Source organism: Phyllopteryx taeniolatus, chromosome 23, assembly GCF_024500385.1.
Source record: "Phyllopteryx taeniolatus isolate TA_2022b chromosome 23, UOR_Ptae_1.2, whole genome shotgun sequence".
NCBI classification, from domain to species: Eukaryota; Metazoa; Chordata; class Actinopteri; order Syngnathiformes; family Syngnathidae; genus Phyllopteryx; species Phyllopteryx taeniolatus.
Window position 1 is genome coordinate 6,162,374 of NC_084524.1, and position 27,473 is coordinate 6,189,846.

Consider the following 27,473-nt stretch of genomic DNA (forward strand, 5'->3'; position numbering starts at 1 on the left):
CGTATAAGTGATCGAAATTTGGTAGCAATGGGACAAAATCTTCAGAACAAGTTTGCTTTGGAAGTAGCGGGAAGCCCCCGTTAATTTAGAATTGAGAATTTGAATGAAGAATTACAACACGGCCGTTTCAAGCGGACCTTCGCACCACGGCATGCAGTCGTCACCTTATTCCGAGACACAAAAACACGTTTTCTCAACCAGAGCGGCGATAAATTAAACTCTATTAGTTTACCCGAACTGTGTCGCTTTTGTATTCGCCCCGTAAAACAAGCCTGCCGCGGAGGAGCCACTGATGGAAATGTTGATAAATTGGACACTAGTGTGTTTTCTCCTAATTTGCCGTTTATCAAATGTTGACCAATTTGCATTGTCGCGGGACCCAAAATCTGATTGTCGTGAATGTTCCTCATCTTAACACACCAAATCCGAGCAAATGTCTAATTGCCTTGATAAATGAGTGACCATGTGAGGATAGCACACGAATCTTTAGAATTACAAATACAAAACACACCAGTTAATCCTGCACAATCCTGCCATTTCATCTCATTTTGCTTCAAATCACAAAGCACTCCGCAACTGACCTCCCGTGGACGTTTTATTCCATGATTGCACTTGTCCCTACAGGGAAGGAGTCAAAGGTTATTTTGCCTTTGAACCGAGTGCTTTCCAAACAACTTGCACTTCATGTAGATTAGCAAAAGATGCCAGATGGTCCTTCACTGTCCTTATTCATGCAACTGTAAAGCCACCGTAGGGACGGAACACAACCGAGTCCCCCCCACCGCACATACACACACCATGTGAATACACGTACACAAATGCAAATGTGGCATTAATGGCTATTGCAAGAAGAAGAAGAAAAAGAAGAAGGGCAACGCGTTGCTGTCACACTCACCGCGTCCTCCCGATTGCAAGCGGCGAGCTCCGAATCCTGGGAATCCAAAACGAGGTCGATATCCAGCTCCGGTGGGGGTGCACCACAAGGAAGGTTGCATCCACGCGCCTTACATCCCACGTGCCTCATAAAATAATTGAAAATATATATATAGATTAAAAAAAAAATTTCAAAAAAAAAAAAAAAAAGGATATCCAGATTTGTATGTTTTTTTTTTTTTTGTTTGGGTTTTTTTTTGGGGGGTGGGGGTGTGGGAGGAGGGCACAAACCGCACGTTTTACAGCACGAAGCACATTGTGCGCACCGGCTGAGTCGTATCCAGCAAAGACTGAAAGAGAGAGAGAGAGAGTGTGGGTAGGTGAAAGAGTGGAAGTGGGAGGGGGGATGGGGGGCAGGCACACACACACACACACACACACACACACACACACATCACCCCTCTCGTCATATACTCGGGCTCCACCTAGCAGCAAACATGAGATGCGCCTGCATGCCCAGCATCTCTGCAAGTGCCTCAAGGACCCACATGGTATGATGACAACGTCTGCATTATTCATGGGCTTCGCTTGACAATGCAAGGACAACGCGGCGGGGGCTGAAAAAAAAAATATATATATATTTCACAGCAATAATATTCAAAAGTCATCTTTTTTTTTTTAGAATACATTCAAAGTTTTGAAAAAAAAAATAGACATAAATGTTTGGGTGAAGGTGCGATGTCGAGTAGCACAGTGGTTCTATGAAAAATTTTAAAATTTAAATTTAATTTAAAAAAAAAAAAAAGAAAAAGCTTTCAAAGTGCCGTTGTAGCATTGGGTTTGTATCAACAAAGAGGCAGCGGTTTTATCCCATAATTTTATTCGTAGAGGTTGTGTAAACGTGTGTAATTTTCGGGAAATAATATATGAGAAAAGTCAGAATTTTATCGAAATAAAACTGTAATATTGCAAGAGGATTAGTAATACGTAAACCTTTTTTTTTTTGCTTTGTGAAATAATTGCACGTGCCTACACGGTCACAAGACCCTGCCGATAACCTGTCATTTTACAATTCCTAATATTGCATGATATATATATATATATATATATATTTTTTTTTTTTCCACAAGGATGTCTTTACAGCAGTCCAAATTGATTATTATTATTATTTTTTTTTTTTTTTAAGTGTAGCACGACCAGGCAAGTCGTGCCTGCCCACACTGGACATTACATCAGCAAACCCGGGCACAAAACGCCCACCGCACACCGAAGTGGAATGAAAGACGCCCATACCACCGCAAGATCGTGATGCTTTTTACAAAACTAATAGCATAATTTTTAGTCATATATATATATATATATATATACATATATATATAGGGGCGTGGGAATCAGATTACATAAAAAAAATATACAGATTAAAAAACAATGTTGGGAAATAAACTGATAAAATACTGGATACAAAATATACAAATAATGGAAAGATATAATATGATCAGGGAAGAGAGACAAATATTGTATATCAGGAAATATGTTACCATATATACTCAGTGTAATATAATTATCTACAAAATCTACAAATATTTAACAGAAAAACAGAATTTTTCTTTAAATGTTGGACAATATATACAGCAAATATACAAAGAAATTATATAGTATATGTATTTTAAATAATAATAATACATGTATATGTATTTGATTTTAACGAAAGATACACAAATATTAGAAAACAGTACAAAAAATACAAAACTAAAAGACCTGGAAAAAATACATAAACAAAATAATTGAAAAATATTACATGATAAATGCAAAAATATTCAACAAAAAATATGGAAATAATTAAGGAAAACATTATAAGCATTCCAGGAAAATATTTTTAAAGTATTTCATGAGAAATCCCAAATTTTATGGAAGATATTTGAACAAAAAATAAAATTGAACAATAATAGTATTTTTTTAAATAAACATTTTGAACAAAAAATAAAATAGTTATGTAAAAATAATAAACAATTAAAAAGAAAATAACACAGATGGTTTGTAGCAATAGTGAAGATTTGAAACGTTAATACACCTAATACCTCATTATAAAACACTTTACAAACCACCATATATGGAACAAAGTGCTGTGCAATGATGAAAATGAAACAAAATATGAAACAATCAAAACAATAAAACAAGGCTCGAGAATTTTAACAATCAAACACCAAAACAGGTGCAGTGGCTCATGCCAAGTTTAAAGCAAAAGAATAAACATGGGTTTAAAGACGCGTTTTAAAAAGGGACAGTGAGGGCCCGAGACCATTTAGAGATTTAAAAAAGGGGGGAAAAAATAATCATCTTAAAACTAATTGGAAATCACATGCACAGATACGATTGGGACAGTGGATTAAGGCCAAAGTGCGAGTTAAGTGCTCCCTCTTGTGGGCTCCAGTTAAGAGGCAAGCGGCAGCATTTTGAGCCAGCGGGAGCCATTTCGGGGAGGGCTGGCTGACTCCAAAATCCGGCAAAAAATGTAATAAAGGCACAGATTAATGTTTTTTAGTGAAGCTGTGCAAAAAGGGTCATCGCTATAGCCAGACTGTTACTCGGTTCACAGGATAATAACACAATAAAAACATGTAGCTGAGTAATTACCAGTGACAGTTCGAGCTAGTGTAAAAACCAGCATAGGAACAAATGAGATTTTTAGTGTTAGTGATAGTGATCTAATGCCGTCGCAGGGCTTTTATTGCATGTCAGCCTTTTGTGAATATTGACCGATTCACCGGCGATGAATCAAAAGACGAGGCGGACGACGGCGGCAGCGGCGTCGCTCTCCGCCGTCGCCGCTTTAATTCAATCAGCGGCGTAGACATATTGAGCTCGCAAACCTCGGGGGCACCTCTTTATTGCATCATATGACTTCATGCACTTAACTGCTCACCGTTCTCCCAGGGAGGATTTCGCGCGGAATAAGTCATTCCTGCACAAAAAAAAAAAGACTGCTGTCATTTTGCTGATATCGATGATCCTAAGCACGCTATTATCGGAGGTGTAGCAAATTGCCTTTAAAGTTGACGGCCGTGACATTTTGTCAGCGGTTAGATGACATTTAGTGATTTTAATGGCATGGAAACGCATGTTTTTCCTTTGTTTCCGAATGTGCCTCTAGTTTTCATTTCATATTCAACAAAAATTAAACAAATTAAAAATATATATATATATATATTAGGGGGGAAATTTTTATATTGGACAAGAAAGTCATATTTAAAAAATAAAAATGAATAGGAAAAAGACAAGATAGAAAACAAAATACAAATACATATTTGTTTGTATGTCTTATACTGCCCCCAGGTGGCCAGGGCAGGCACACTAGAAGGAGCAGCATTGAATTAATGCAGTGTGACAAAAAATAAATAAAGAAATCATTATTTTTAATTCTATTTAATTATGTCATTACTGTGTGGCGTTTAAAGTACACTATTAAAGTGAGCTAGTTTCCTCCTTAAAATACAGATTAAAACAATTTTTGGCCGAGGCTTGAACACATTAATTGCATTTCCATTCTTTTCAATTGGGAAAGATCAACTTGTATCTCAAGGCACCATTGTGCAGGAATTTAGAAATGTTAATCTACAAATATGGAAACATTACGCAGAAAATATTTTAAGAATACAAAATAAAATAAAAGGAGTTATGTGAAAAATACACAAATGTTATTTAAAAAATATATTACACAAAAACGAAAAGTATTCAAGTTAAAAATACCAAAATATTAGGAAAAGGTACAAAAGTATCGGATTAAAAATACACTAAAAGATTGTGAGAGAAATACCAAAAAAAGACAGAAATTACAGCAAATAGAAGGGAAAATACGACAACGAACATATTGCAAAATGATGAAAAAAAATTCAAATATACACATTGTTGCATGAAAAATCACAGTCGTCAGTAGTTGTTTGCACTTGATACTCCACTCCTGTAGGTGGCAGTAATCTACATTAAACTTACATGTAGTGTATTCGACCCAAGAACGTAACCTGACTAAATTGAACTAACCAACCACTAGCTTAAAGCTAACACACAATGCAAAACACCATAGCTGGGCTAACGAATAGCCTTGATTTTGTAGCCGTTATGGATATCTGAGCAAAAAAAATGCAGAAACATGTGTAGACAGACAATATAACAATACTCACATGCATATATTCTTTATCCTCTGCAAATATATATATATATATTACTAGAGCTTATTCAGCTTTGTCTGAGTATTACGTATGGGTTTTACCGTCCCCTAGTGGTCAAGGTACACACACTAGAGGTAGCGGCACAATGTCCACTGAAATAAAGCATGAAATCATGATGCTGAAGCTGTTTCATTCTTTATAGTCCACTGAATGATGTTGTCACTGTACGTTTCTAGACAGTACAATACAGCTATTTTTTTTTCTTATTAAATTACAGGCAGTGGTCTATAAAGAATGAAACAGCTTAAGCATCATGATTTCATGCTTTGGTGTTTGCAGAGAGCGAAGGCCGCCACCAGGGGGGGCCTTAAGCCCAGAGACACAGCCCTCCGCCCCTGCTCGGAGCGTCTCTCTCCTTGCCGAGCGACCGCAGCAGCAGGATCGGGTTACGCTACGCCCCCTTTGTTTATTAAGCCCGGGTCAGTGCGCCGTTAGCCGCGGGACAACACGAGCTCGCGTTGGACACCGTCCGCGGGGGGAAGCGCAGCTCCATGTAAGTAGATATTTGCTGGTTCATTTAAAAAAATACATATTTCCGAATGGGGCTTTGGCTTCTGTCACGGCGAGAGTTGAGGCGTTCAAGACAAACACGACGAATGAGTTTCGATTGCGTTTTTGTTTTGTTTTATTTATCTATTATTATTATTTTTAAAACATTGTAATTTTCCTCGGTTATCGGCAAATATGAGCAAAGTTGGCCACGAGTTATGTCGCTCGGAAGCCTGTTGCTTTTGTAGCCACGGATGAGATTCTGGACCGGGGGGGGAGGAGGAGGAGGAAAAAAAGGAGGAGGAGGAGTCGAGAAAAGCGGATTGTCCTCGCCTCGCTTACGAGTCAACATGCAAGCGAAGCCAACGCTGATTGTGTCACACGCCCGTGTACGTATTGTTCGTTGCTTGTGTGGGGAAACCAGCGAGGAAAAACCATCAAACGGGTTGCGGACTTTAGTCCGGTGCCTGCAAGCGAGCTAATGAGTGAACGGTCGTCCATGGATCATTGTCAGTTAGTCAGATTCATAACATCACTTTTTTCTTCTTTTTTTTTTTTAAAACTCATTATTCTTTAAAAACAACAAACAGAACAAAACAAAAACCAATCAAAACAATGTGGACAAAAGTACAGCACTGCATATGATACAATATATGCATATGCATAGATATTGCTGTGGTTGTATCAAGTATGATGGTCAATAACCAATAAAGCCTTTACATTTTTTTGTATTTTTTTTAAATAAGATTAATAGGTAATGCTTTTTTTTTATTTTTTAGTCCAGTACAATGTGTTTGTCTCATTCATTGAATACCTTCTATTACGGTTTTAACTTATTTTTTAACTTCACAAAAACAAAAAAAGTCAAGTGGCGAAACCAAATATGTATAAAAAAATAAATATATATATATATATATACATTCCTTATCTTTATTTTGAGATGAATTCTTTGGCAACTATCCCTTACGGTGCAGTGTCTAGATTTTTGAGATTCTGCAGAAATTTTTGCATTCTGTAGGTCAGGTTTTAAGCATGGCTAACATCCAATTTTATATTTAAAGACAGGAAGATAATTACACAAATTCATATATTTAGTATAACAACTGCACAGATAATATTAAGAAAACCATTTGATCACTTTAACCTATCAATTATTGATTTGCATTGGTTGTACCACCTGACATTAGTTTTAACATGAAATATGTTCGAAAAAAATGCATTTTCATTTCATATAGCAACAAGTATTTATCGATTTAATGTTTTCTTAAAGAACCAAACCGAATTTTATTAAAACCTAATTAATTATAAAAGTCCATTTTATTCAATTTAAAGACGTTATTCTTTTAAGTATCCGTTGAAGTTCTCGTCTTTTTGCACAACGTGCAACGAGAGGGAATAAAACCGCACCTCCTGTATGCTATATGCCAATGTCAAGGGTGCTCTTGAATATCGGAAGTATCTTTTATATTGGACAGGACTTTAGCTCATTCACTGCCATTGACGGCTTTTGAGGTCAATTATCCATGGTAAGCGGGAGGGCTGGCAGTGAATGAGTTTTAACAAGCGTCAATACGAAACCGGGAGTTGCATCATAATATGACAAAAAAAAGATAGAAAGGAATCCTGTTAATCATCATTAATCATCTTAAAATTAGATCCATATAACAGTGATCATTGCCTGTTTTATCGGCAACTTCACTGACTCGGGCCGTTGTCTATTTCACGGCTGTCGGCTGGCCAACGAGTGAGCGAACGTGCCGATAGTCGAAGTCGCAACCTTAACCTCTCCCGTTGTCGATGCTAACATTATGTTTTGCTTTGCAGGCCTTGACAAGCGGATCGAGTGCGAAACTCCTTTTAATGGGGCGAAATCCCGTCCAGGTGGAGCTGTAAAAATGATTGAAACAATGGGTGAGTCGATACCGTTCTTAATGGAGCCCTAATGCACTCCACGGAGTCATTGTGCGGCAAATGATGATCCTAACTGTTAAGCGTTGACTTCCATCTGTCAAATGTTAACTTTAGCGTGAACGCAATGCTGCACCGTCGTCTTCTCACTCGAACCTTTTGTGCACCCTCTCAAGCGCGGCCAATTAATGTGTTTCTAATAAGATTACCTGTGTAGTTCCGAGTGAGGGAAAACATGCTGACGCCGGGGTGCTGTCGACAGCCTTTGTTCAAACAACAAATCCTCGCTTTGGACCCCACCCATGCCCCATTAGGTGATAGTCACAGTCAGCGAGCACTGGAAATTGCTTCATTTTTGTCCACATGACAGTGGCCTGGCCCCACCGAAGAGCTTACGCAGGCTCTGCCAAGCGCACGCAAGATTTGATTCATTTCCTTCTGATACGCTTCCACAATTTGCCCTATGGGCTCCGAAAACATTGAAAACAGTTGTTTTGCTCCTGATGAAAAACACCACATAACCGGCCAACGGCTGAACAGAGACTGTGGCCAAGGTGTTTTTCATAGACAGGGAGAGGCCAGTCGACCGACCGGCCAGTGACTGCATGAACAGTGACTGAAAATCTGCCCGATGACTTCTGTAATTTCTCGTAATTCCCCAAAATTGCACTTTCACAGCTGAATTTTCCTTGTACCTCTGCATAATACGCACCAGAGAATTGTTGATATCCATGCTAAAAAAAAAAAAAGCTGAAGTATTATCCGCACAGCAATTTGAATTTACGACATCTTTCAAAGAAATTTTAAAGCTCTCTGACGTAAACAGGAAATGCCTACCTTTGCGCGCGCCAAACAAAACGAAAGCAGAAAATGCTTGCCCACGACACTGACACTTCCGTTTATGGTAGCAGTTATTCAGTCTAAGGAATGATAATTACACACGTGCAAAATGTATATGACAAAGTTCACCGGTGATCTTTTCTGCCATTTAGTAAAGTAAGACGCTAAATCTAGTGCCTTGTTACGTTAAACGGACATGATTGCAAATGATATGATAAGATATCAATATGGCGGCGCTCGCCAAGATGATTTTCAGTAAGCAGTGAAAAATTATATTATTAGAGGTGCAACAATTACTCAATGAATCGACAGCAAATGGATTATAATCGTTTCCAGACCTCGCTTAGCTTCAATCCTCTGAATTTCAGCCTCTCAACAGCAAATCTAATCGATTAATCAAAAAATAATCAACAGATTAATAGATTGTGAAATGAATCATTAGTTGCAGCCCTAGTTATTATATTATATACAAATTTGTAACAGACATTGCATATTGGAATGAAAGTACCGTAATTTCTCGTGTATAATGCACATTTCCCCCCCCCCCCAAAAAAAATTGTCAAAAGTCAATAGTGCGCATTAAACATAGGTATCGGGGGAAAATGGAAAAAAAACTTTCACATTTTATAAATGTATGCTAGAGGTTATGAAAAAGCCGTACACTTTCATTCCAATATGCCACCGCCACCTAGAGGTTATGAAAAGGCGTAGCCTACACTTTTATTCCAGTATGACAGGGGTACGTATGACTGTATATATGCACAGTTGTGCTCATAAGTTTACCCTGGCAGAATTTGTGAAATATTGTTTTGTTTTGTTTTTTTGTTTTTTTTTTAAATACGACTGATGACTGAACAACAACCATCACTAATTTATTTATTGTTATGTTATGTTTAATGATAAAGCTTTTCGGAAATCCTTGACAGTTTAATTTGAATCCCATTAAAATACAATTAAATGTGTTTCGCCTGGCCCTTCATGTTGTCTTTAAAGAACTGTACCCATCTTACAAATTCTGCCTGGGTAATCAAACATATGAGCACAACTGTGTTTTCTCATTTGCTAAGTAAAAGTAGGGCTGTGAATTTCAAAATAAGAGCAAGTAAATAAGAAGAAAGTATTACGTGCTCAAATCAAGTGCTTAACTTCATAATACGCACCCTTGATTTTTCTATGAATAGCAAAAAATTGGGTATCATATACGAGAAATTACGGGTGATCTAACTTTTTCCCCCTTTACAAACACGGGGAGGGAAGGACGCCAGTGGGGTGGAGCACTTTCAGTCTACGGTAGCTGCGGCCACCCATGACCAGCACGTAGCTCCGCCCCTGCTCGCTCGCGGGGCCAATTCCCGACTGTCTTCATATCCCAAATGAATAAATGCGTTTTGCCTGTGTTGCGTCCTCCTTCTCTCTTTCTCTCTTCGCCTGTCACTGAAATATGTGACGCCTCTCAGACACGCAGCGTGCCTTGCAGGCAGTGGAGCGGCTCCAGGCCAAGCTGAAGGAGCGGGGGGAGGTGCCCACCGAGGAAAAGCTCAGCCTGCTCAAGTCGGTGCTCCAGAGCCCCCTCTTCCACCAGATCCTGGCCTTGCAGAAGTCTGTGCAGCAGCTCAAAGACCAGGTGACCGCTCCGTTCGGAATCGGGGAATGAGGAGGGCGGCGGGGTTGTGACGAGGATGATGACATCACAGAAATGCTACTATTGCGCTTTCAGCAGCTAAAACAATTCACATTTGCAATATTTTGATATCAAAACACAATATTCACTGATTATTTTATCGTAAAGGTATTCCAGTGACTCTGGCCATGCTATATTTCTTTATTATTATTTATATATTCATTTATATAGGTAAGGCAATTGATAACGGATTCTCATTTGCCAATGCAGACCTGTCTGCAGACAGCATGTACGATAGTGTATTTTTGTTTCTACAAATTAGCATTTTGTGCACATGGTTTATTACAACTTAACATTGTGGCCACAAATTAGTATTTTCTGTGGAATTTATACATAATTCTTAGCCATAAATGTGTGTAATTGTTTAGCATTAATTAATTAGCATTTTGTGCGCATGTTATATCTATATTGTGGCCACAAAATTGTATTTGGAGTGCACGTCACACCTGTTTAATTGCCACAAAGAAGTATTTTTGTGGTAAAAAAATGACCATTTTACACTAGTTATGACAATTGTGGCCCCAATTTTGAATTTTGAGCGCATGTTAAGCCTAATCCGTGGCCACAGAGAAGTATTTTTGCGGCCGTAAATTAACATTTTGGGTGCGCATTATACCTAATTAGTGGCCCCATTTTATGCACACGTTATAGCTACTGTATGTGGTGGCCACAATCCGATTCTAACCAACCATCCTTGCACACTCTTCCCCCCCCCCCACCCACCCACCCACCCACCCATTGTTGAGTGGAGTGGAGCCCTGCTCATCTTCACAATATCTCCGGTAGTCTCGCTATTGCGAGCTGAACGTTACCGTAGCCAGCAAAGAGCTCTTTCAGGGGCCGCAGGAAGCCAGATGAAAATATGCGAGCAATGCAAGTGGGAGGCAAGAGGGTGGGTCGGGTTCTTAGATGAGAGGAGGGGAAAAAAAAAAAAAAAGAGCTGCGCTGTTCAGATTCCTACGAAGTAAAGCAACACAGTGGGCCTCGGTCAGCCCGTCCCGTGTCGCCATGGCAACGAGGCCGCTGGTTGTGTGTGAAGCGGGGCGGAAACAATTTCTTAAATGTGCAAGAACCAGACTGGAACTTTAATCCTCTTAGTTAGCCCGGCCAACAAAGCGCATGGACTTTAGCAGCATGCTACGCTAACGCTGCCGAGGCCTATGGGATTTTGTCGGGGAGCGTGCGCCACTCTGCTCGTCATTTAATTGACACCAAAATTCACTTAAACAGGGGGTGGGCAACCATTTTCCTGCCAGGAAGGAAATACTAAATTGACGGGCATTTGTTTGTTGCATTTATATAGCTTTCATAATGGACAGTAATCAGTCGTTTATCGCGTGGGTTAGTATCCGGACCACCCCCCGCAATAGTCTGAAATCCGCGACGTAGCACCGAGAGAATTTGGGGATTATTTATACATATTTTCTTATTAATCTTCCCCAGACTCATATCAACATCTACCATACACTTATTAAACACACAAAAACATTACAGCATACACTCAAAATCCTGCGATTTAGTGAATTATGCGCCATATGAATATGAAATTTAAAAAAAAAAACACAATGCACTGAATCCACAATTTAGAATCGATTCTCTTATTGATCATTGGTCAAATGATTGAATAATAATCTTCCCCGCTATTTTATTTTTATTTCAACTCCTAACATCCTTTTTATTTTCATTTTGCAGGGTCCATAAACTGCATATGTTGGTACTGAGTGTATGGTATACATTTGGTGGACAGAATTTGAGACAGCTAAATGGTTAGCAATCGTGATTAGCATTAGCACGCTAGTGACGACCATTTAAAAAAAAATGCTAACTATGATTCAGCTCACTCAGATATCACGTTATATGTACAACCCCAGTTCCAATGAAGCTGGGGAGTTGTGTTAAACAAATAAAAACAGAATACAATGATTTGCAAATCATGTTCAACCTATATTTAATTGAATACACTACAAAGACAAGATATTTATTGGTCAAACTGATAAACTTTATTGTTTTTAGCAAATAATCATTAACTTAGAATTTTATGGCTGCAACACATTCCATAAAAGCTGGGACAGGTGGCAAAAAAGACTGAGAAAGTTGAGGAATGCTCATCAAACACCTGTTTGGAACATCCCACAGGTGAATAGGCTAATTGGGAACAGGTGGGTGCCATGATTGGGTATAAAAGGGGCTTCCCTAAATTGCTCAGCCATTCACAAGCAAGGATGGGGCCAAAGAGGAAAAGAACCATCCGGACTGCCAGTATCTGTGATGGTATGGGGCTGTGTTAGTGCCAATGGCATGGGTGACTTACACATCTGTGAAGGCACCATTACTGCTGAAAGCTACATACAGGTTTTGGAGAAACATATGCTGCCATCCAAGCACGTCTTTTTTATGGACGTCCCTGCTTATTTCAGCAAGACAATGCCAAACCACATTCTGCACGTGTTACAACAGCCTGGCTTCGTACTAAAAGAGTGCAGGTACTAGACTGGCCTGCCTGCAGTCCAGACCTGTCTCCCATTGAAAACGTGTGGCAAAATGTGAAGCGTAAAATACGACAACAGAGACCCTGGACTGTTGAACAGCTGAAGCTGTACATCAAGCAAGAACGGGAAAGAATTCCACCTACAAAGCTTCAACAATTAGTGTCCTCAGTTCCCAAACGTTTATTGAATGTTGATAAAAAAAAAAGGTGATGTAACACAGTGGTAAACATGACCCTGTGCCAGCTTTTTGGGAACGTGTTACAGCCATAAAATTTGAAGTTAACGATTATTTGCTAAAAACAATGAAGTTGATCAGTTTGAACATTAAATATCTTTGTAGTGTATTCAATTAAACATAGGTTGAACATGATTTGCAAATCATTGTATTCTGTTTTTATTTATGTTTAACACAACGTCCCAACTTCATTGGAATTGGGGTTGTATATTACACAGCTAACAGTGTCTTAAAAATCCCTTACAAACACTCCTCTGTCGTTTATCAGACATCCAAAACTGCGTCCGTCGGCAATAAATGATAAACATTGGTTCTGGCGGCGCAAATATGATTCGGGGCGGAACGTTTATTTTTTTTCATTTTTTTTTATTTCGGCGGAGCCTCGAGGCAGAAAATTGCCGTCGACTGAGCCGAGTTATTCAACTTCTTTATTCGACACTGCATATGACCTTTCCATCACTGCTTAAGTATGAAACAGTTGTGTATGAGTATATCCTATCCACTGTTAATTTGATAGGGCGCGAACAGTGGCTCCGACCAATGGCCACTTCATAGACCACCCGACGACTGAACAAACTTGAGGACGTGATAGTTAAATATTTTTTCTGTGCTATTCATTTTGGTCGTAAACATGGCTCCCCCTTTGGTGGGGAATAAACGCTTTTATGTACTCTGCCGCATTCTTTCAGTTCATCTGTCACAGCAGTAATTAAAAAACAAGCACATTAAGGCATCCAGATGGCCCGCGATGATAATAGAAATATTGTATTTCGAGCCTTAGAGCCAATGTGGAAAAAACAGCCATTATCTTCTGAAGGATTAGGCGGCTTCTGGATGCGGCTAATCACGGGCTGGATAACGAGATTCAGGATCCGGAATATTGGACTGGAAGATCATAGCACTTACCAAGCATCCAGACAGTGATGTCATGATGCTGTCTAAATGAGATTTGTCTGTGTGTGTGTGTGTGTGTTCCTCCTAGGGGTGTGGCATTCACGTCACAGAAGAGCACCACAACGGCAGCCATGTCGCGCCCTCGGACATCAGCGCCGGCGAAACCAAATGTGATCAATTGGATCAGATTATTCAGACTATGGCGCAGGTAGAAACCCAATCTTGATTTGAATCGATAGGTTTCATGTATTATTCATAAGAAGTATCCGGAGGCATTCGAAGAGAAGCCCCGCAAACACAATTCCGAAGGCTACACAGTCTACGGAAAGTGACAATGTCTAGCTTCAAAAGGCCGCACATAGTTTGGATTCCGCTGCCTAACGTAGACGCAATTCGTGCGATGCAGGGACGCTACGTGGCCCACGTGGACTTGCAGAAGCCGGCGATGGGGGGCCTGGGATTCAGCGTGGTGGGCCTGAAGAGCGAGAACCGCGGCGAGCTGGGCATCTTCGTCCAGGAGATCCAAGCGGGGAGTGTGGCTCACAGGTATGCGAATGGATTCAAATCTTCACGTTTCACTTATGCTGAGATCAGACGACAGGGTTTTAGCCCAGATATGGGCCCAATTAGCTATCGCAGCCGATTTCCTAGATCGTGGCCGACATATTTTGTCGGGAACGACAACATTTCTTGTAGTGTGACATAATCCACGACCAACGATTTGGCCCTAGGACGCCAAAATGAAAAGTCTAGCATGTTAGATTGTTTTTTTTATATATATATATATCTTCCGTGGGGTGTGACATATCAACGACAACTCTCCGACAGCGCACCTTTGACGTTGACCAATGGGGTTGCGTAGTACCGTTGTCAATATTTATTCACCCACGCGAACCAATGTTGATGATTCGACAGAACGCCGGCATGTTTACGTGCAACCGTTAGCGCTAGTACTAGCTTGCTGGGCTACATAACGTTTTGTTGCCCGCTTGGGAGCCGTATTGTATTAAAAGCACGAGATCATACCATACCTCAAGCAATGAGGAATGAACGTCTTCTCACGAGCACCGGTGATGACCACCACGCGTTTTCGCGCGGCGCGTTGTTGTCGTCATCGTCCCCATGTTTACGAGTGTATCCGGTCGCGTTGACTGGAGACACGTTTTTCTGGCTCTGCTTCTCCGATAGCGTTTGATGTGACGAGATAAAGCCCGGTCATCGTAAAAGATGTGAGGCGCTGGTACCGGAATACTTGTCGTGTAGTGTCGCCACCGTCTGCTACGGCAAGAGTTTTTGGCAGTAGTCAACATTGACGCATTGCAATCGTGAAATACCAAATTTTTGTAGTCGGATCCAAGCAAGGTGCATGAAATTTAGTAGGCGAGTCTGTCATGAGTAGAACCACCAAAAAAGTCTCAAGGACCAACAGGAAGTCTGCCATTTTGGCTTGAAGTAGCTATTTTCCAATGGGCCTGTATTTGTTTGGAAAATTCAGCCCCTGAAGCCAGTTTCCTTTCGCAACATGACATTTGGTAGACATGTATATTATAGCTAGATCCACAAAAAAGTCCTAATAACACATGCCTAAAAAGTCACTGGAAGTCTGCCATTTTCGTTTGAAGTGGCCATTTTTGGGTCATTTTGGCCATTTCCAACATTCCTTCAAAAAAACAACTTTTTGTATTGTATTTTCTGCACATTCAGCCACTGAAGACAATTTCCGTGAGTAAGAGAAAAAGGAAACCAAATGCCACAAAAAAAGTCAACCTTTTCGGCTTGAAGCAGCCATTTTAGATTTATTTAAGCATTTCCAGGGGTCCCACAAAAGCTAAAAGATTTTGCCCGATTGCACCCAAATTTGAACCACGTGTATGAGACTGATGCGAGACGAGCGAAATCGCGAAACTAAGTTTTCATCACGGCGCGTCGACGGATTACGGTGTCGAACTTTGAGGACTCGTCGTAAAACACAAAATTCGCTGACTGTTGAGATTTGTTTGCACCCGCTGCAGCGATGGAAAGCTGAAGGAAGCCGACCAGATTTTGGCCATCAACGGGCAGCCCCTCGACCAGACGGTTACCCACCAGCAGGCCATCGGCATCCTGCAGAGGGCGTCGGAGAGGGTGCAGCTCATCGTGGCCCGGGGACCCATACCTCAGCTGGCAAGCGCCGCCGTGTCCCGCAACGCCCTCTGACACACAAACTGATTCGGTTTAACAACGGCAGGAACGGCTGACCGCTCGAAACTGCCTTCACGTTAATATTTGGTTTTCAATCATCCGTTGTGGTTTAGTGGCAACACGTGGAGACTATCGAGCTGGTCAACGACGGCACCGGCCTGGGCTTTGGTATCGTGGGAGGGAAGACGACGGGCGTTATTGTGAAAACCATCCTTCCTGGAGGCATCGCCGACCAGGTGACTGCACTTCATTCAAACCTGAACTGCGCCGACGTTAGCAAGAGACAATTGCATTAAGCTGTTGCAATACAATGGATTATTCACTTTAAAATATTTTTTTTATGTCATTGAATAATTATTTAACTGATCTAGTGTCTAGATCGAGTAAAAATAAAAATACACAATAGTAAGATAAGCAATTCCATTCAACATGGATTGAGTGATTTCTTTAAAAATGTGAATTATTGGTTAATTTAGCCGTTTTTTTTAATGAATGAAAATGGATTAATTTATCTTTAGGTTTTTCATAAATTTATCTTGCTAAATACTTGTTTCAATTTTATTTAAAAAAAAAAACCCAAATTAAATATATGTAAAATAAACAATTGTAGATTTAATGTATTTATTTTATTAAATATTTGTGGTTCCATCAGTTATAATCAAAGTAACTATAAATAAAACAAAATATGAGAATGCTTTTATTATATTATTACATATTTAAATATAAATTCTACAATTTAAAAAAATATATAAAATTTCAAACAACTTTTTACATTTTTTTTAACCTTATCTACATCTGTTTTAAAAATCAAATGTGGTCCTTAGCTCTAACCTTTTCACGTCCCCAGTCTACAGTCATTCTCTAATTGAATTTTTACACCCTTTGGCCCTCAAGGACGGCCGCCTGAGAAGCGGCGACCACATCCTAAGAATCGGAGACACTGACCTCTACGGAATGGGCAGCGAGCAGGTGGCGCAGGTTCTGCGACAGTGCGGCAACCGGGTGAAGCTGGTCATCACGCGGGGCCACGTGGACGAGAACCCTTCCGTCTCCGCGTCCACGCCGGCGTCACTCCCGCCGGACAAGGTCGCCGTCACGCGGAAAAGCGGCATTCACGTCTGGACCGTACGACACCACGTGCTAAAACTCCTTTCACAGGGCGATGAGAAGGAAGAAGAAGAAGGCGCGTTCGACGTCAGCCTTATCAAGAACACCCAAGGGCTGGGGATCACTATTGCCGGTTATGTTGGCGATAAAAATGCAGGTGAGAAGTATTGACGGAATCAAAAATTGGATTTTTGTGCAACCTATCGCCTTGTCTGTTGCCAAACAGAAAGTTGTGCAAAATGTACTGAAACACTGAAAAGTTGGACATTCAAAAGTTTAGAGAAGATTGTGCGTTTTAGGTTCATCCTGAAAGTTCACCCCACAACCAATATTCCAATTTTTTTTTTGGGGGGGAGTGGTGTGAATACTGTGCAGTGTTAAACGGAAATATTGATTCAAATGCAATAAAACGTCAACATGTATATAAAATAATGAACATTTAAGCCATGTTTCCCCCCCACCCATTTCATTTTCTCAGAGCCCTCCGGTATTTTCGTCAAGAGCATAACCAAAGACAGCGCTGTAGATCAAGACGGTCGCATTCACGTGGGAGACCAGATCGTGGCTGTAAGTGCTTCAGCGCCCCGTTTATTGTTATTATTAACGACTAATTCATCATCTTTTTGGGGTCTCAATGTGGGTGAAAAATGAAAAAAATTGTTGTTGTTGTTGTTGTTGTTGTTGTTGACTGCTGTGAGCCCAACTAGCCCCTGACAAATGTTTTACCCCAATCGAGAGGCGCTATCTTAGACAGATGTATCACGCTAAGTTGTGAATTTTTTTTTTTTTTTTTTTTTTTTTTGTGCATTTTGCCATCTACTGTGGTTGTCAACGAGTCACCGTGACAAAAGGTGTGCGAGGGCCCCTTCGTCACTGCTTGAAGCTTTATTATTATTTTCTTAAATGATCAGCCCGGTAACTAAATCGCCCGAGCACGGGGATGACCCCCCCCCCCCCCTCCCCCTTCCCCATCAACGCTAATTAATATTATTATTATTAACAGTGCTGGCTATGCAGGAAATGTTTTATGTGAGCTATCAACAGGGAGCGATTAATCCATTCAGTCTGTGGCTTTGCATAATTTTGAGGAATTAACAATTAATGACCCTTTTTTTTCCCCCCTGTGAATATAAAAGATTAAACACAATGACCCATCCCGTTCTTAATAATTGTACATTAAAAATGAGCCCCAACTAGATATAACTACTTCATTTCTTCCAGTATAGAACGTCTCGCTGTTTTACTTGGTAGTTAATTGAGCGACTGATAGCAATTTGGGATGTTGTCAGTCGCTGTTTTTGTTAGCTATTGGCACATTCACGATGTCCATGAATCCGCTTGTAGGTGGACGCCGTGAACATCCAGGGATACACCAACCAACAGGCCGTGGAAGTCCTCCGGCACACGGGCCAGGCCGTCCACCTGAAGCTGATCCGCCGGGGGTTCCGGCCCGACGAGATCCCCCCCGCCGTGGCCCCCGTCGTCACCATCCTGCCTCCGTCTGCTGCCGTCCTGAACGAGCCGGACGTGGAGGGACAGATAGAAGCAGACCGAGGTAGACGAAGGCTTTCAAGTGCAACAATTACACGGTTTCTTTCAAAGCACTGGATTCAATCTCCCCGTGCCGTCGTTTCTTGTACGCGCAGATGAAACGCAGTCGCAGACAATGAACGAAGGACCCGCCGTCACGCCGGTTGTAGATCAGCTGACAGAAGACAAACACGGTAAGAGGCTGGGGGGGAGGGGCATCGAACATCCAGGCAACACAATTGGTGCTCAAACACCCAAATGGAGCCTGTCGTTTGAGATTGGATGACATTTTTTTGTTTACCGCTCACTTCCTAAAGGGACCACAACTCCGACGCCCTTCGATGAAGAGGAACTCGCGAAAAAGTGGCGAGAGATTCTGGGCGCAAATAATGAAGTCATCGTAAGTGACCCCTCCCCCACCGCCCTCCGAAAATAAACACTCAAAATGTGAAAACGGCAACATTTCACAACATGCGTTTGAGCCGTGAAAGAATTCCAAGGATGTCCACTTCTATGCCTTTCTGTGACGCTACAGCGTCATTAGCAGGTTGCAACAGCGATACGGAGACTGGAAGAGTCACAGAAAGGCATCAGAGTGAATGTCGTTGGACAGAGGGGAAACACGAAATGTTAGTTTGGTTCGGGGTCATTGACCCCAAAAGGGGGGGGGGGGAATATATAGTCGAATGATCTAATGTAAACCGATAGAAATATGGAGAGAACATTTGGCTTGGTTAAAACATTTACTTTTAGAATTGACCTTCCTTTTATGGGACTATCCCTGCATTGTTTTGATTGTCCTCAAGCGTCCAAGCATGGAAGCGGCTTCCCAGAAATGTTTTTGACTATGTAGAAATATCCTGTATACAGTAAAAGACGTGTATTAAAAAGTTAAAACAAGGTTGAAATAAGTTCACCCTGAAAATGTTTCTAGAGCTGAATATCCCCTAATTTTGTTTGAGAAGTGATTGAAATGATCTGACGGCTCGGACAAGGTGGCTCAGGTGGAGAAATTCAGCGAGAACAGCGGCCTTGGGATCAGCCTGGAAGCCAACGGCGGCCATCACTACATCCGCTCCGTGCTGCCCGAAGGACCCGTCGGCCGTTGCGCCAAACTATTCAGCGGAGATGAAATGGTCGAGGTAGGCGGGCCCGACCGTAACGCACCGTAAAGATGTGTTCCCAGCTTAACAGCAACCTTTTTTTTGGTCTCAGGTCAACGGTATATCCCTGATCGGTGAGAGCCACAAGGAGGTGGTCCGAATCTTGAAGGAGCTGCCGCTCTGTGTGTACGTGACATGCTGTAGACCCGCCCCCCGCCAGCAGGCCGACATCGACGCTTCAAAACCACAAGTGGAAGCTTCGTCTGCCAGATGCCAATTAAAGGCATGTTATTTTCTGTTACCGTGCTCGACGGCTATGGAGAAGAAAAAGGTGCAGGGTAGTCAAAGTTGCGAACTGAATGTAAATCAAGAATTTTTCATTATTTTATTTTATGAACACAATCCACAAAATGTTAAAGTACGATGGCCCCAATGGGTCAAAATGGCTCGAGGTTCTGGTGGAAAAGAGACCCAAAGAGGCAATTAGTTCTGCGAAACCATTTTAACTGAATGTTTTTTTGTTTTTTTTAAAGTACCGGTTGTTGTAAATGATGATGATGTGTGCTCAACCCGTGCTGTAGAAAGTGTCCTTGTCTTCCTTGTCCACATGTGATTAAGTTAGCCCGAGCTGTCGGTCGCTCCATTGGTTCTCCACATTGCCAAGCGCGATGGATTAAGGTTTCACAAAAAAAGGCAGCACGACTCCAGTTACACACGTCAGCGCCAGTCGCCAACACTGCTGGCTGGAAATAGGACACTTCAATGGCAGCTCCTGCCTTGATCTGAGCCCGAGTATCCCAAACAAGAAATTGAGGGGCTTTATTTTCCCTTTTTAGCAGGAACAAATCGACCTGAGCGTCGTGGAAGTGGTGGAAGCGGCAAATGACGTGACTCCGGAGGCGACGGCATCGCCTTTGGCCATGTGGGAGCTGGAGATCCAAAATATTGAACTGGAGAAAGGAGCAGGAGGATTGGGATTCAGCATTCTGGACTACCAGGTAATAGGACTAAGGACTTGGAACAATTTTCTTAGTTGAGTTTAAAAGCAGTTTCTGGTTACATGTTAATAATTCCGGCTCAACCGCAGGACCCACTGGACCCAGCCAAAACGGTCATCGTGATTCGTTCCGTGGTTCCCAACGGTGTGGCCGAGCAGGACGGACGACTCCTGCCGGGCGACCGACTGGTGTTCGTCAACGACACCAACCTGGAAAGCGCCAGCCTGGAAGATGCTGTCCAAGCTCTCAAGGGGGCTGAGCTTGGCATGGTGCAAATCGGGGTGGCCAAACCCCTGCCCGTAAGTATTCAGAATCCTATTTGGTGTCTTGTTGTAGTTTGTGGTAAGTTTACAATTTAAACAACTCATTCACTGCCTTGGACAATTCTATTCATCGACTGGTATCCCACCGTTCACTGCCACCGGCGTATATATTCGTAAAGTACATTTTTCAATGGGTAGGCGTGGAAGAGGGTCTCGCCCAGCTTTTCTGTGAAATTCAGGTTTGTAAACTACTGTGGCGACCAACTGATCGCTGTAGATGGCGGCTTTGCATCGCTGTGGATGTGAGATCAGCACAGCTTTTGAGGTGGATGACGAACGGCGTGTAAAAAAGCCACTGACGTTCAACTCGAGCCGTGCACTTAATCAGCGTCCCTCACAACACGTTATTTTGTTACATATCTGTAAATAAATTATTATTTTCTCATCAAAAGCCATTTTCAGCTTTTTTTGTATTGTTTGGAGTTGTCACAAAAGCAACAAACATTAGCATCAAAATCACTGTTCTGCTTGTTTTCTTTGCTGTATGGTCAGAAACTGGTGTTTTTTGGTGAAACCAATCCATGTTCTGCTGCTGATGGAAAGAGGCAGAAACAAATTTTTTTCTTCTGGCCAAAGGAGAGAGTCTACTCTTTCTTTGAAACATCAGGCAAACATTTCCCTAAAACGTCTGGCAATATGGAGAACTCTGAAAATGGCTGCCAGTGAATGAGTTAACATTCTTTCTTTTATCGATTACGGTGTTCATAATCGCATTTGGTGTCAGTTCTTGAGATCGTTGAAACCCGTTCAACAAGGATTTAAGCTTGCCGAAAGGCCTTGAATTTATCTGCATTTTGGTTTGAAGTGGCCATTTTAAGTCTCATTTTGGCCAGGTCCAGGGGTCCTTCAAAGACCAACCTGTCCCAGAGTTTAACCCATTGAACCACATGCGGTATACTACACAGATGGGTGACTCATGATTTGGAAGTTGGATCACCCACAAGCGGCTATCAAACAGAAAACTCAAATGACAAGCTCTACAAGGTCATAAACACTCCTTTCAATAGGCGCGGGGATACGAGGGGCTATTCATCACAGCTCGCAGTTTTCATTTTCGCCTGTATTGCCTTCGGATTACCAGTGTCGAGGTCAGACGGATTACCGGCCACTGTGGGAGTTATTCCGCACTCCCGCAAGATGTGGAACGCACTTTTGGCGGTGGCGTCTCTCAAAATTGAGCCTGACAATCGTAATCCTCGAACCCTTGGAGACGCTGAAAGAATCTCTTCACTTTTCCTAGGGGATAAGTGGGGATTCCTACTCAGCGCAGCTTTACGGTGGGCAGGAAGTCACGTCGCTCTCCGCCCGCCGGTCATTTGACTTCAGCGGTAGTTTGCTCGAAGACCGAGACGAAGAAGAACTGCCCGGCGGAGTCCTTTTCCGAGCAGAGCCAGCATTGGTTAGTTAGCTTTTCTAGCAACAGAGGGGCCACAACAAAATAATAATAAATGAAACCCCTAAAAAGATTTTTGATCTGGGGGTTAAACACATCTCTTGTTCTGCCAGGTGGACACCAGTGAAGTGGACCAAAAGGGTCTGGAGCACGCTTACTACGGCGACGAGGACACATTCCAGGCCTCGTTGATTGCGCTTCACGGAAGTAGCTCGGACCTGGATTTCCTGAACGTATCCACGCCAGAGGTGAGCGGCCGCAAACCTGCGCAAATTCAAAAAAACTCTACCGATCTTATCACCGCGACATCACACGTACTTCAAGCATTGTCAGAGTAAACGAACCCTAATGTCAATCGACCAAGCAAAGTCGAAGAGCTTGAATGATGATTTTAGCGTGTCGTGTAAGGGTCTCTAAAAATCCCCTTTAAAGGCTAATTTCGCTCAACGCAGACTTCAAGTTACCTCGACTTTGTACCGGCGTCCGTGACTGCCCGTCTAGGCGCTTCCGATGAGGACCTAGCCACCGCCGAGGAAACGACGGAGCACTCCGACTCCTACAGTCCGTTTCTTGACCTCCAGACCACACCCGAAGTGCAGCCTGAACCGGCGGAACCGGTTCAATGTCAACCAGAAGAGCCCTTTGTCGATTTTGTGGGTCAACCGATCTCGCCGGAGGACGAGGACGCGGGAGCCGACGCTGCCGGCCAAGCTGCAATCTCAGGGAGCAATTTCGAACGGACGATCACGGTTGTCAAGGGCAACTCGAGTCTTGGTTTGTTTTCACTAACTTCATTTCTTCAAATCAACTTGTTTCACGTCTTTAATTAAACCACAAAAGAGGTTTGAATAAAGCGTGAACAGCACTGTTTTTTGTTTTTTTTTTAACGGATATTACAGGAATGACGGTGAGCGCCATGACAGAGGGCCTGGGGATGCTGATCCGAAGCATCATCCACGGCGGGTCCATCAGTCGGGACGGGCGCCTGGGAGTGGGCGACCTCATCCTGGCCATTAACGGCGAGCCCACTGCCAAGCTGAGCAACGCTCAGGCCCGCGCCATGCTTCGCAGGCACTCTCTTATCGGACCGGACATGGGGTAAGAACATCGACTATACAAAATGCAGCGAATGCCCGTTTAGGTGAAAATCGGCACTATAGCGAGACCATATACCGTAAAAGATTTATTTATTTTTGTATTTTTTTTTTTTTAAAGGTAGATTAAAACATGCTTTTCAAACACACTAACTATATTTGAACAGGAAAAAAATGCAAGCATAAAATGTATTTTAAAAATACTGTACGGTATTGAATCGCTGAACTCAATGTGTAAACATTGCATGTAACAGTTACTTAAACTTTGTTTTAATCCAATACCGTCCATTTTTTAATCCGAGTTTTTTTGCATTTCATTCCTAGGCACAACACATTTGCATTTTATCTTTTAGAACCGTTTGTTTTCAATTTATTCCGTTTTTTTTTTTTTCTTATTTCCCTGTATTTAAGCACAGTATTAATGTTCAAACTGTGCATAATGTTAAAGTATTAAATATACTATTTAGGAAATAAACCTCTGCCTCAAAACCAAACTAAAAGTGCACTATGGAAAAATTTGTGAAGAAAATGGAAATCACACACACATTTCGGATGAATGCTTGCTTGGCCAACTCAACAAGGCACAGTTGCATAAACGCCAACTCTTCACGTTCTAGATCTGCTCGCACACCCGACGATGATCTGTGCCCATTTTATGTGTGAGTATGACTAACCGTCCGGTAATGTCTTGATTGTCCTGGTCTTATTTTATTTATTTTGATTTTTTTTCTCCTCTGTTTGTCCATCTCGTCTGCATGCCCGTCATCACTTCTTAACGCTAACAACTTCTTCCCGTCACTGAATAACCACCGCGTGTCTGCGCTATGCCTCGAGACTTGTGAGGACAGAGACGCTTCATTGTTTCAACTTGTGTTTTTGGCCAGCATCACGTACGTCCCGGCGGAATATTTGGAGGAGTACAAGAGCAGCCTGGAGCGGAGCGACAAAGACGACGTCTTCTTCGAACCGACGTCTGTTCCGGCTCCAAAGTAGGCAGTCGAGTCGAGTCTAGAATAAGGAAGCCTTTGTGAACCCTGGGCGGTTTTTTAAAGTGTCTCCCCTGTTATTTAGGGATGTTCCCAACCTTCCCGAGCGGGAGGATGGTGAGGGAGAGGAGAGTGTGTCTTACAGCAACTGGAACCAACCAAGACTGTGAGTGCAACCAGTGGACACATTTTTTTAAAATTATTATTATTATTTGAACGTGATTACTTATGTAAAATACTAATTTAAAAAAGAAATTCAGAATACATTTTTGAATAATGTTCGCTTTTATTTATTCTTCTTCTTTTCCTTTACACAACCTTTATTTTAATATATTTAATTTTTGATAATGTATGCATTTTAAGAACACATTGTGGGTCAATTTACACACGGAAAATACAATTAAAAACCCATTTTAAGAATACATTTTGAGCCAATTAAAATATATCATGTGAAACTGAAAACATACAAATTAATATTATTTTAATTTCTTTATAATTGATGATACAATTGAATTTAATTCTTTAGAATTGATTACACTAAATTTAATAAGAAGTTATTCATTTAAACTTTGTGGGGAAATGTGGATTTTTTTTAGGCTGCTCTTCATAATAATAATACTTCGTAAATAAAGTAATTTGGTGGAAAAAAAAGCACAACAATGGAAATCTCCAGGTTTAAATTTGAGTATCATATTTGAGAAGATTTAAAAAAAAAAAAAAAAAAAAAGAATATTTTCAAGGTGCTGTGTACTGATTTTGGTACCTTCGCCCTCAGAGTGGAGCTTTTCAGACAGCCAGGCAAGTCCCTGGGCATCAGCATTGTCGGCGGCCGCGGGATGGGCAGCCGGCTGAGCAACGGCGAGGTGATGCGGGGCATTTTCATCAAGCACATCCTGGACGACAGTCCCGCCGGACACAACGGCACCTTGAAGACCGGAGACAGGATTGTGGAGGTAAACGACAAACAAATGGGACAAAAGATTGGATAGCAAATAATGAGCGGGTCCCTTCCGTGTCAGGTGGATGGCGTGGATCTGAGAGACGCCAGTCACGAGGAGGCGGTGGAGGCCATACGCAGGGCAGGAAATTCTGTGTCCTTCCTGGTGCAGAGTATTATCCAGAAACCCAGGGTAGGTCACATGGCCACTTCAAACCAAAATGGGTGACTTCCCGTCAGTCTATTCCATGGCATCATTTCCGGATGGATTTTTGTGCCGGGCCGTGCAGTTGTCGCAGCTAAGATTCCTCCGTAACAGGAAAGTCTTTAGCAGCACGCCTTTTGATGAAGCGATCGGACAGATTCTTTCTCTTTCTTTCTTTATTCTTCCAAGTTTGTCTTTGTTAACGCTGATGTGTGAAGATTACGGTTTGAAAAGACGGGGCTCGCTCCGCTCACAAAGGCAAAAGTAGAGGCGGGAAGAGATAAGGCAAGCGCAAGTGGGATTTGCTCGCCGACGCAATAGAAAGCAGGGAGACTGAATAGAAGAGAGACGGTTTACACGGCATCAACACTGTGGCGTGCATGCGAAGGAGGCGAGAGTGTCGCCAGACAAAAACCAAGCATCTCGTCTGACTGAAAATTCAGCTCCACCAAGTCAGAGCAATGTTCACTTAGCATCATGAAATTTGCTAGGCGTGTCTATCACGAGCAGAGCCACAAAAAAAGTCTCAATAACCTGTGCTTGAAAAGTCACAGGAAGTTTGAAGCAGCTATTTTTTGGGTCTTCTTCACAGGGTCCTTCAAACGCAAATTTGTTGTGTGTATTTTTGGGAAAATTCAGCCCCGGAAGCCAGTTTCTCTCAGCAATGTGAAATTTGGTGGACACGTCTACCATGAGCAGACCCACAATAAAAAGTCTCAAGAACCTATCCCTGAAAAGTAACAGGAAGTCAGCCATTTTGGCCATTTCCAGGGGTCCTTCAAACGCAAATTTTGGGAAAATTCAGTCCCTGAAGCTAGTTTCCGTCAGCAATGTGAAATTTGGTGGGCACGTCTATCATGTGTAGACCTACAAAAAAGTCGCAAGAACCTATGTCCGAAAAGTGACAGGAAGTCTGCCATGTTGGCTTGAAGCAGCCATGTTAAGTCATTTTGTCTATTTTCAAAACAAACTTTTGTGTATTTTGGAAAAATACAGCCCGTGAAGCCAGTTTCCATAAACAAAAAGAAATTTGGTGGACATGTCTACCATGTGTCGACCCACCAAAAAAAAGTCTCAAGAACCCATGCACAAAAACAGACAAGAGGGCTGCCATTTTGGCTTGAAGCGGGCACTTTTGGGTCATTTTAGCCATTTCCAAGGGTCCTTTCAACGGAAACTTGGCTTAGATATTTGCTCTGGCTGTTATTAAATTTGAACCTCACATACTAGACATATAGCACGAGTCAAGATAAATTGTTGAACATTTGAGTTTTCAACTTATCCTGTACGGAAGGCATGGTAGCAAAGATTGAGCTCGTCGTAAGACTCAAAACTTTCCCCCTGATTTTGAATTGTTTAAAATGAGGGCGGGCTATTTTTGCCTTGAAATAGGAATATTATACTTGGGACCGGCCGTTTAATCCAACTTTATGCCGTATTGCTTTGTGCAGTCGTCAACGAGTGCAGAATCCATCGAGGAGAAAGTGCCATCTCTACCAAGGGACAAGGAGGACAAGGTCGGTGATGTTTTTGCGATGTTCGGGTTTCGATGTGCACTGCACATTAAAAGAAAACACTGTGGGTGAATCGACGTTGGGTCACAAATGTCTCATCGTCTAAAGTTGTCACCCTTTGTCTCTTCTCTGTAGGAGGGTGACAGTCACAGTAGACTTGTCCTCCGCCTCTCCCCAACTAACCCTTTCACTCCTACCCCGTTTAAGGTTTGTGGGTCTCTCTGTTGTGGCCTTCCTCTCGTCCTTCTCGCCAGCGTCTTCATGTTTGTCCCCGTCCAATCATCACATTGTTATTTTGTCGCTTAATGTTAAATGTGTAGACAGGCTTGTGTGTAGCAAGTGTGAATAAAGACTCCTGTTCTTCTGGTAGGTACATACACTACTTTCACCCGAAAGTGCAATATCCCTAACATTTCGTGAGTCGTGGATATGAATGTGTGACGAAGGTTTATTTGGTTAAATGAGTC

The 27,473-nt window shown here is 42.1% G+C and overlaps 2 protein-coding genes across 27 annotated transcripts in view; one reads left to right on the forward strand and one right to left on the reverse strand.

The window, feature by feature from the left end:
• Nucleotides 1–16,901, reverse strand: part of LOC133472857 (adhesion G protein-coupled receptor L3-like) — a 140,126-nt gene extending 123,225 nt beyond the window's left edge. For 13 of the 16 annotated variants that reach the window (XM_061764313.1, XM_061764311.1, XM_061764319.1 and 10 more), the window contains exons 1-3: nucleotides 16,762–16,901; nucleotides 1,359–1,490; nucleotides 896–1,223 (exon numbers count right to left, since the gene is read on the reverse strand). The gene's annotated coding sequence lies outside the window, so the exon portion shown is untranslated. Of the gene's footprint in view, nucleotides 1–895; nucleotides 1,224–1,358; nucleotides 1,491–16,761 lie in introns of those variants that run through there. The other 3 variants (XM_061764309.1, XM_061764308.1, XM_061764312.1) reach the window with 3 other exon arrangements.
• LOC133472856 (multiple PDZ domain protein) overlaps nucleotides 5,439–27,473 on the forward strand; it is a 30,233-nt gene continuing 8,198 nt past the window's right edge. For 4 of the 11 annotated variants that reach the window (XM_061764295.1, XM_061764296.1, XM_061764302.1 and 1 more), the window contains exons 1-27: nucleotides 5,439–5,592; nucleotides 7,413–7,499; nucleotides 9,794–9,960; nucleotides 13,724–13,843; nucleotides 14,042–14,181; nucleotides 15,648–15,798; nucleotides 15,930–16,052; nucleotides 16,711–17,080; nucleotides 17,402–17,490; nucleotides 18,268–18,478; nucleotides 18,570–18,647; nucleotides 18,771–18,853; nucleotides 19,449–19,595; nucleotides 19,669–19,839; nucleotides 20,393–20,554; nucleotides 20,644–20,853; nucleotides 22,118–22,276; nucleotides 22,384–22,518; nucleotides 22,723–23,044; nucleotides 23,170–23,368; nucleotides 23,982–24,023; nucleotides 24,249–24,353; nucleotides 24,436–24,516; nucleotides 25,126–25,303; nucleotides 25,370–25,480; nucleotides 26,944–27,009; nucleotides 27,142–27,213. In XM_061764295.1, the coding sequence (XP_061620279.1) occupies nucleotides 7,484–7,499; nucleotides 9,794–9,960; nucleotides 13,724–13,843; nucleotides 14,042–14,181; nucleotides 15,648–15,798; nucleotides 15,930–16,052; nucleotides 16,711–17,080; nucleotides 17,402–17,490; nucleotides 18,268–18,478; nucleotides 18,570–18,647; nucleotides 18,771–18,853; nucleotides 19,449–19,595; nucleotides 19,669–19,839; nucleotides 20,393–20,554; nucleotides 20,644–20,853; nucleotides 22,118–22,276; nucleotides 22,384–22,518; nucleotides 22,723–23,044; nucleotides 23,170–23,368; nucleotides 23,982–24,023; nucleotides 24,249–24,353; nucleotides 24,436–24,516; nucleotides 25,126–25,303; nucleotides 25,370–25,480; nucleotides 26,944–27,009; nucleotides 27,142–27,213 (3,708 nt within the window). In that variant the 5' untranslated portion in view covers nucleotides 5,439–5,592; nucleotides 7,413–7,483. The remainder of the gene's footprint in view (nucleotides 5,593–7,412; nucleotides 7,500–9,793; nucleotides 9,961–13,723; nucleotides 13,844–14,041; nucleotides 14,182–15,647; nucleotides 15,799–15,929; nucleotides 16,053–16,710; nucleotides 17,081–17,401; nucleotides 17,491–18,267; nucleotides 18,479–18,569; nucleotides 18,648–18,770; nucleotides 18,854–19,448; nucleotides 19,596–19,668; nucleotides 19,840–20,392; nucleotides 20,555–20,643; nucleotides 20,854–22,117; nucleotides 22,277–22,383; nucleotides 22,519–22,722; nucleotides 23,045–23,169; nucleotides 23,369–23,981; nucleotides 24,024–24,248; nucleotides 24,354–24,435; nucleotides 24,517–25,125; nucleotides 25,304–25,369; nucleotides 25,481–26,943; nucleotides 27,010–27,141; nucleotides 27,214–27,473) is intronic. The other 7 variants (XM_061764298.1, XM_061764305.1, XM_061764297.1 and 4 more) reach the window with 5 other exon arrangements.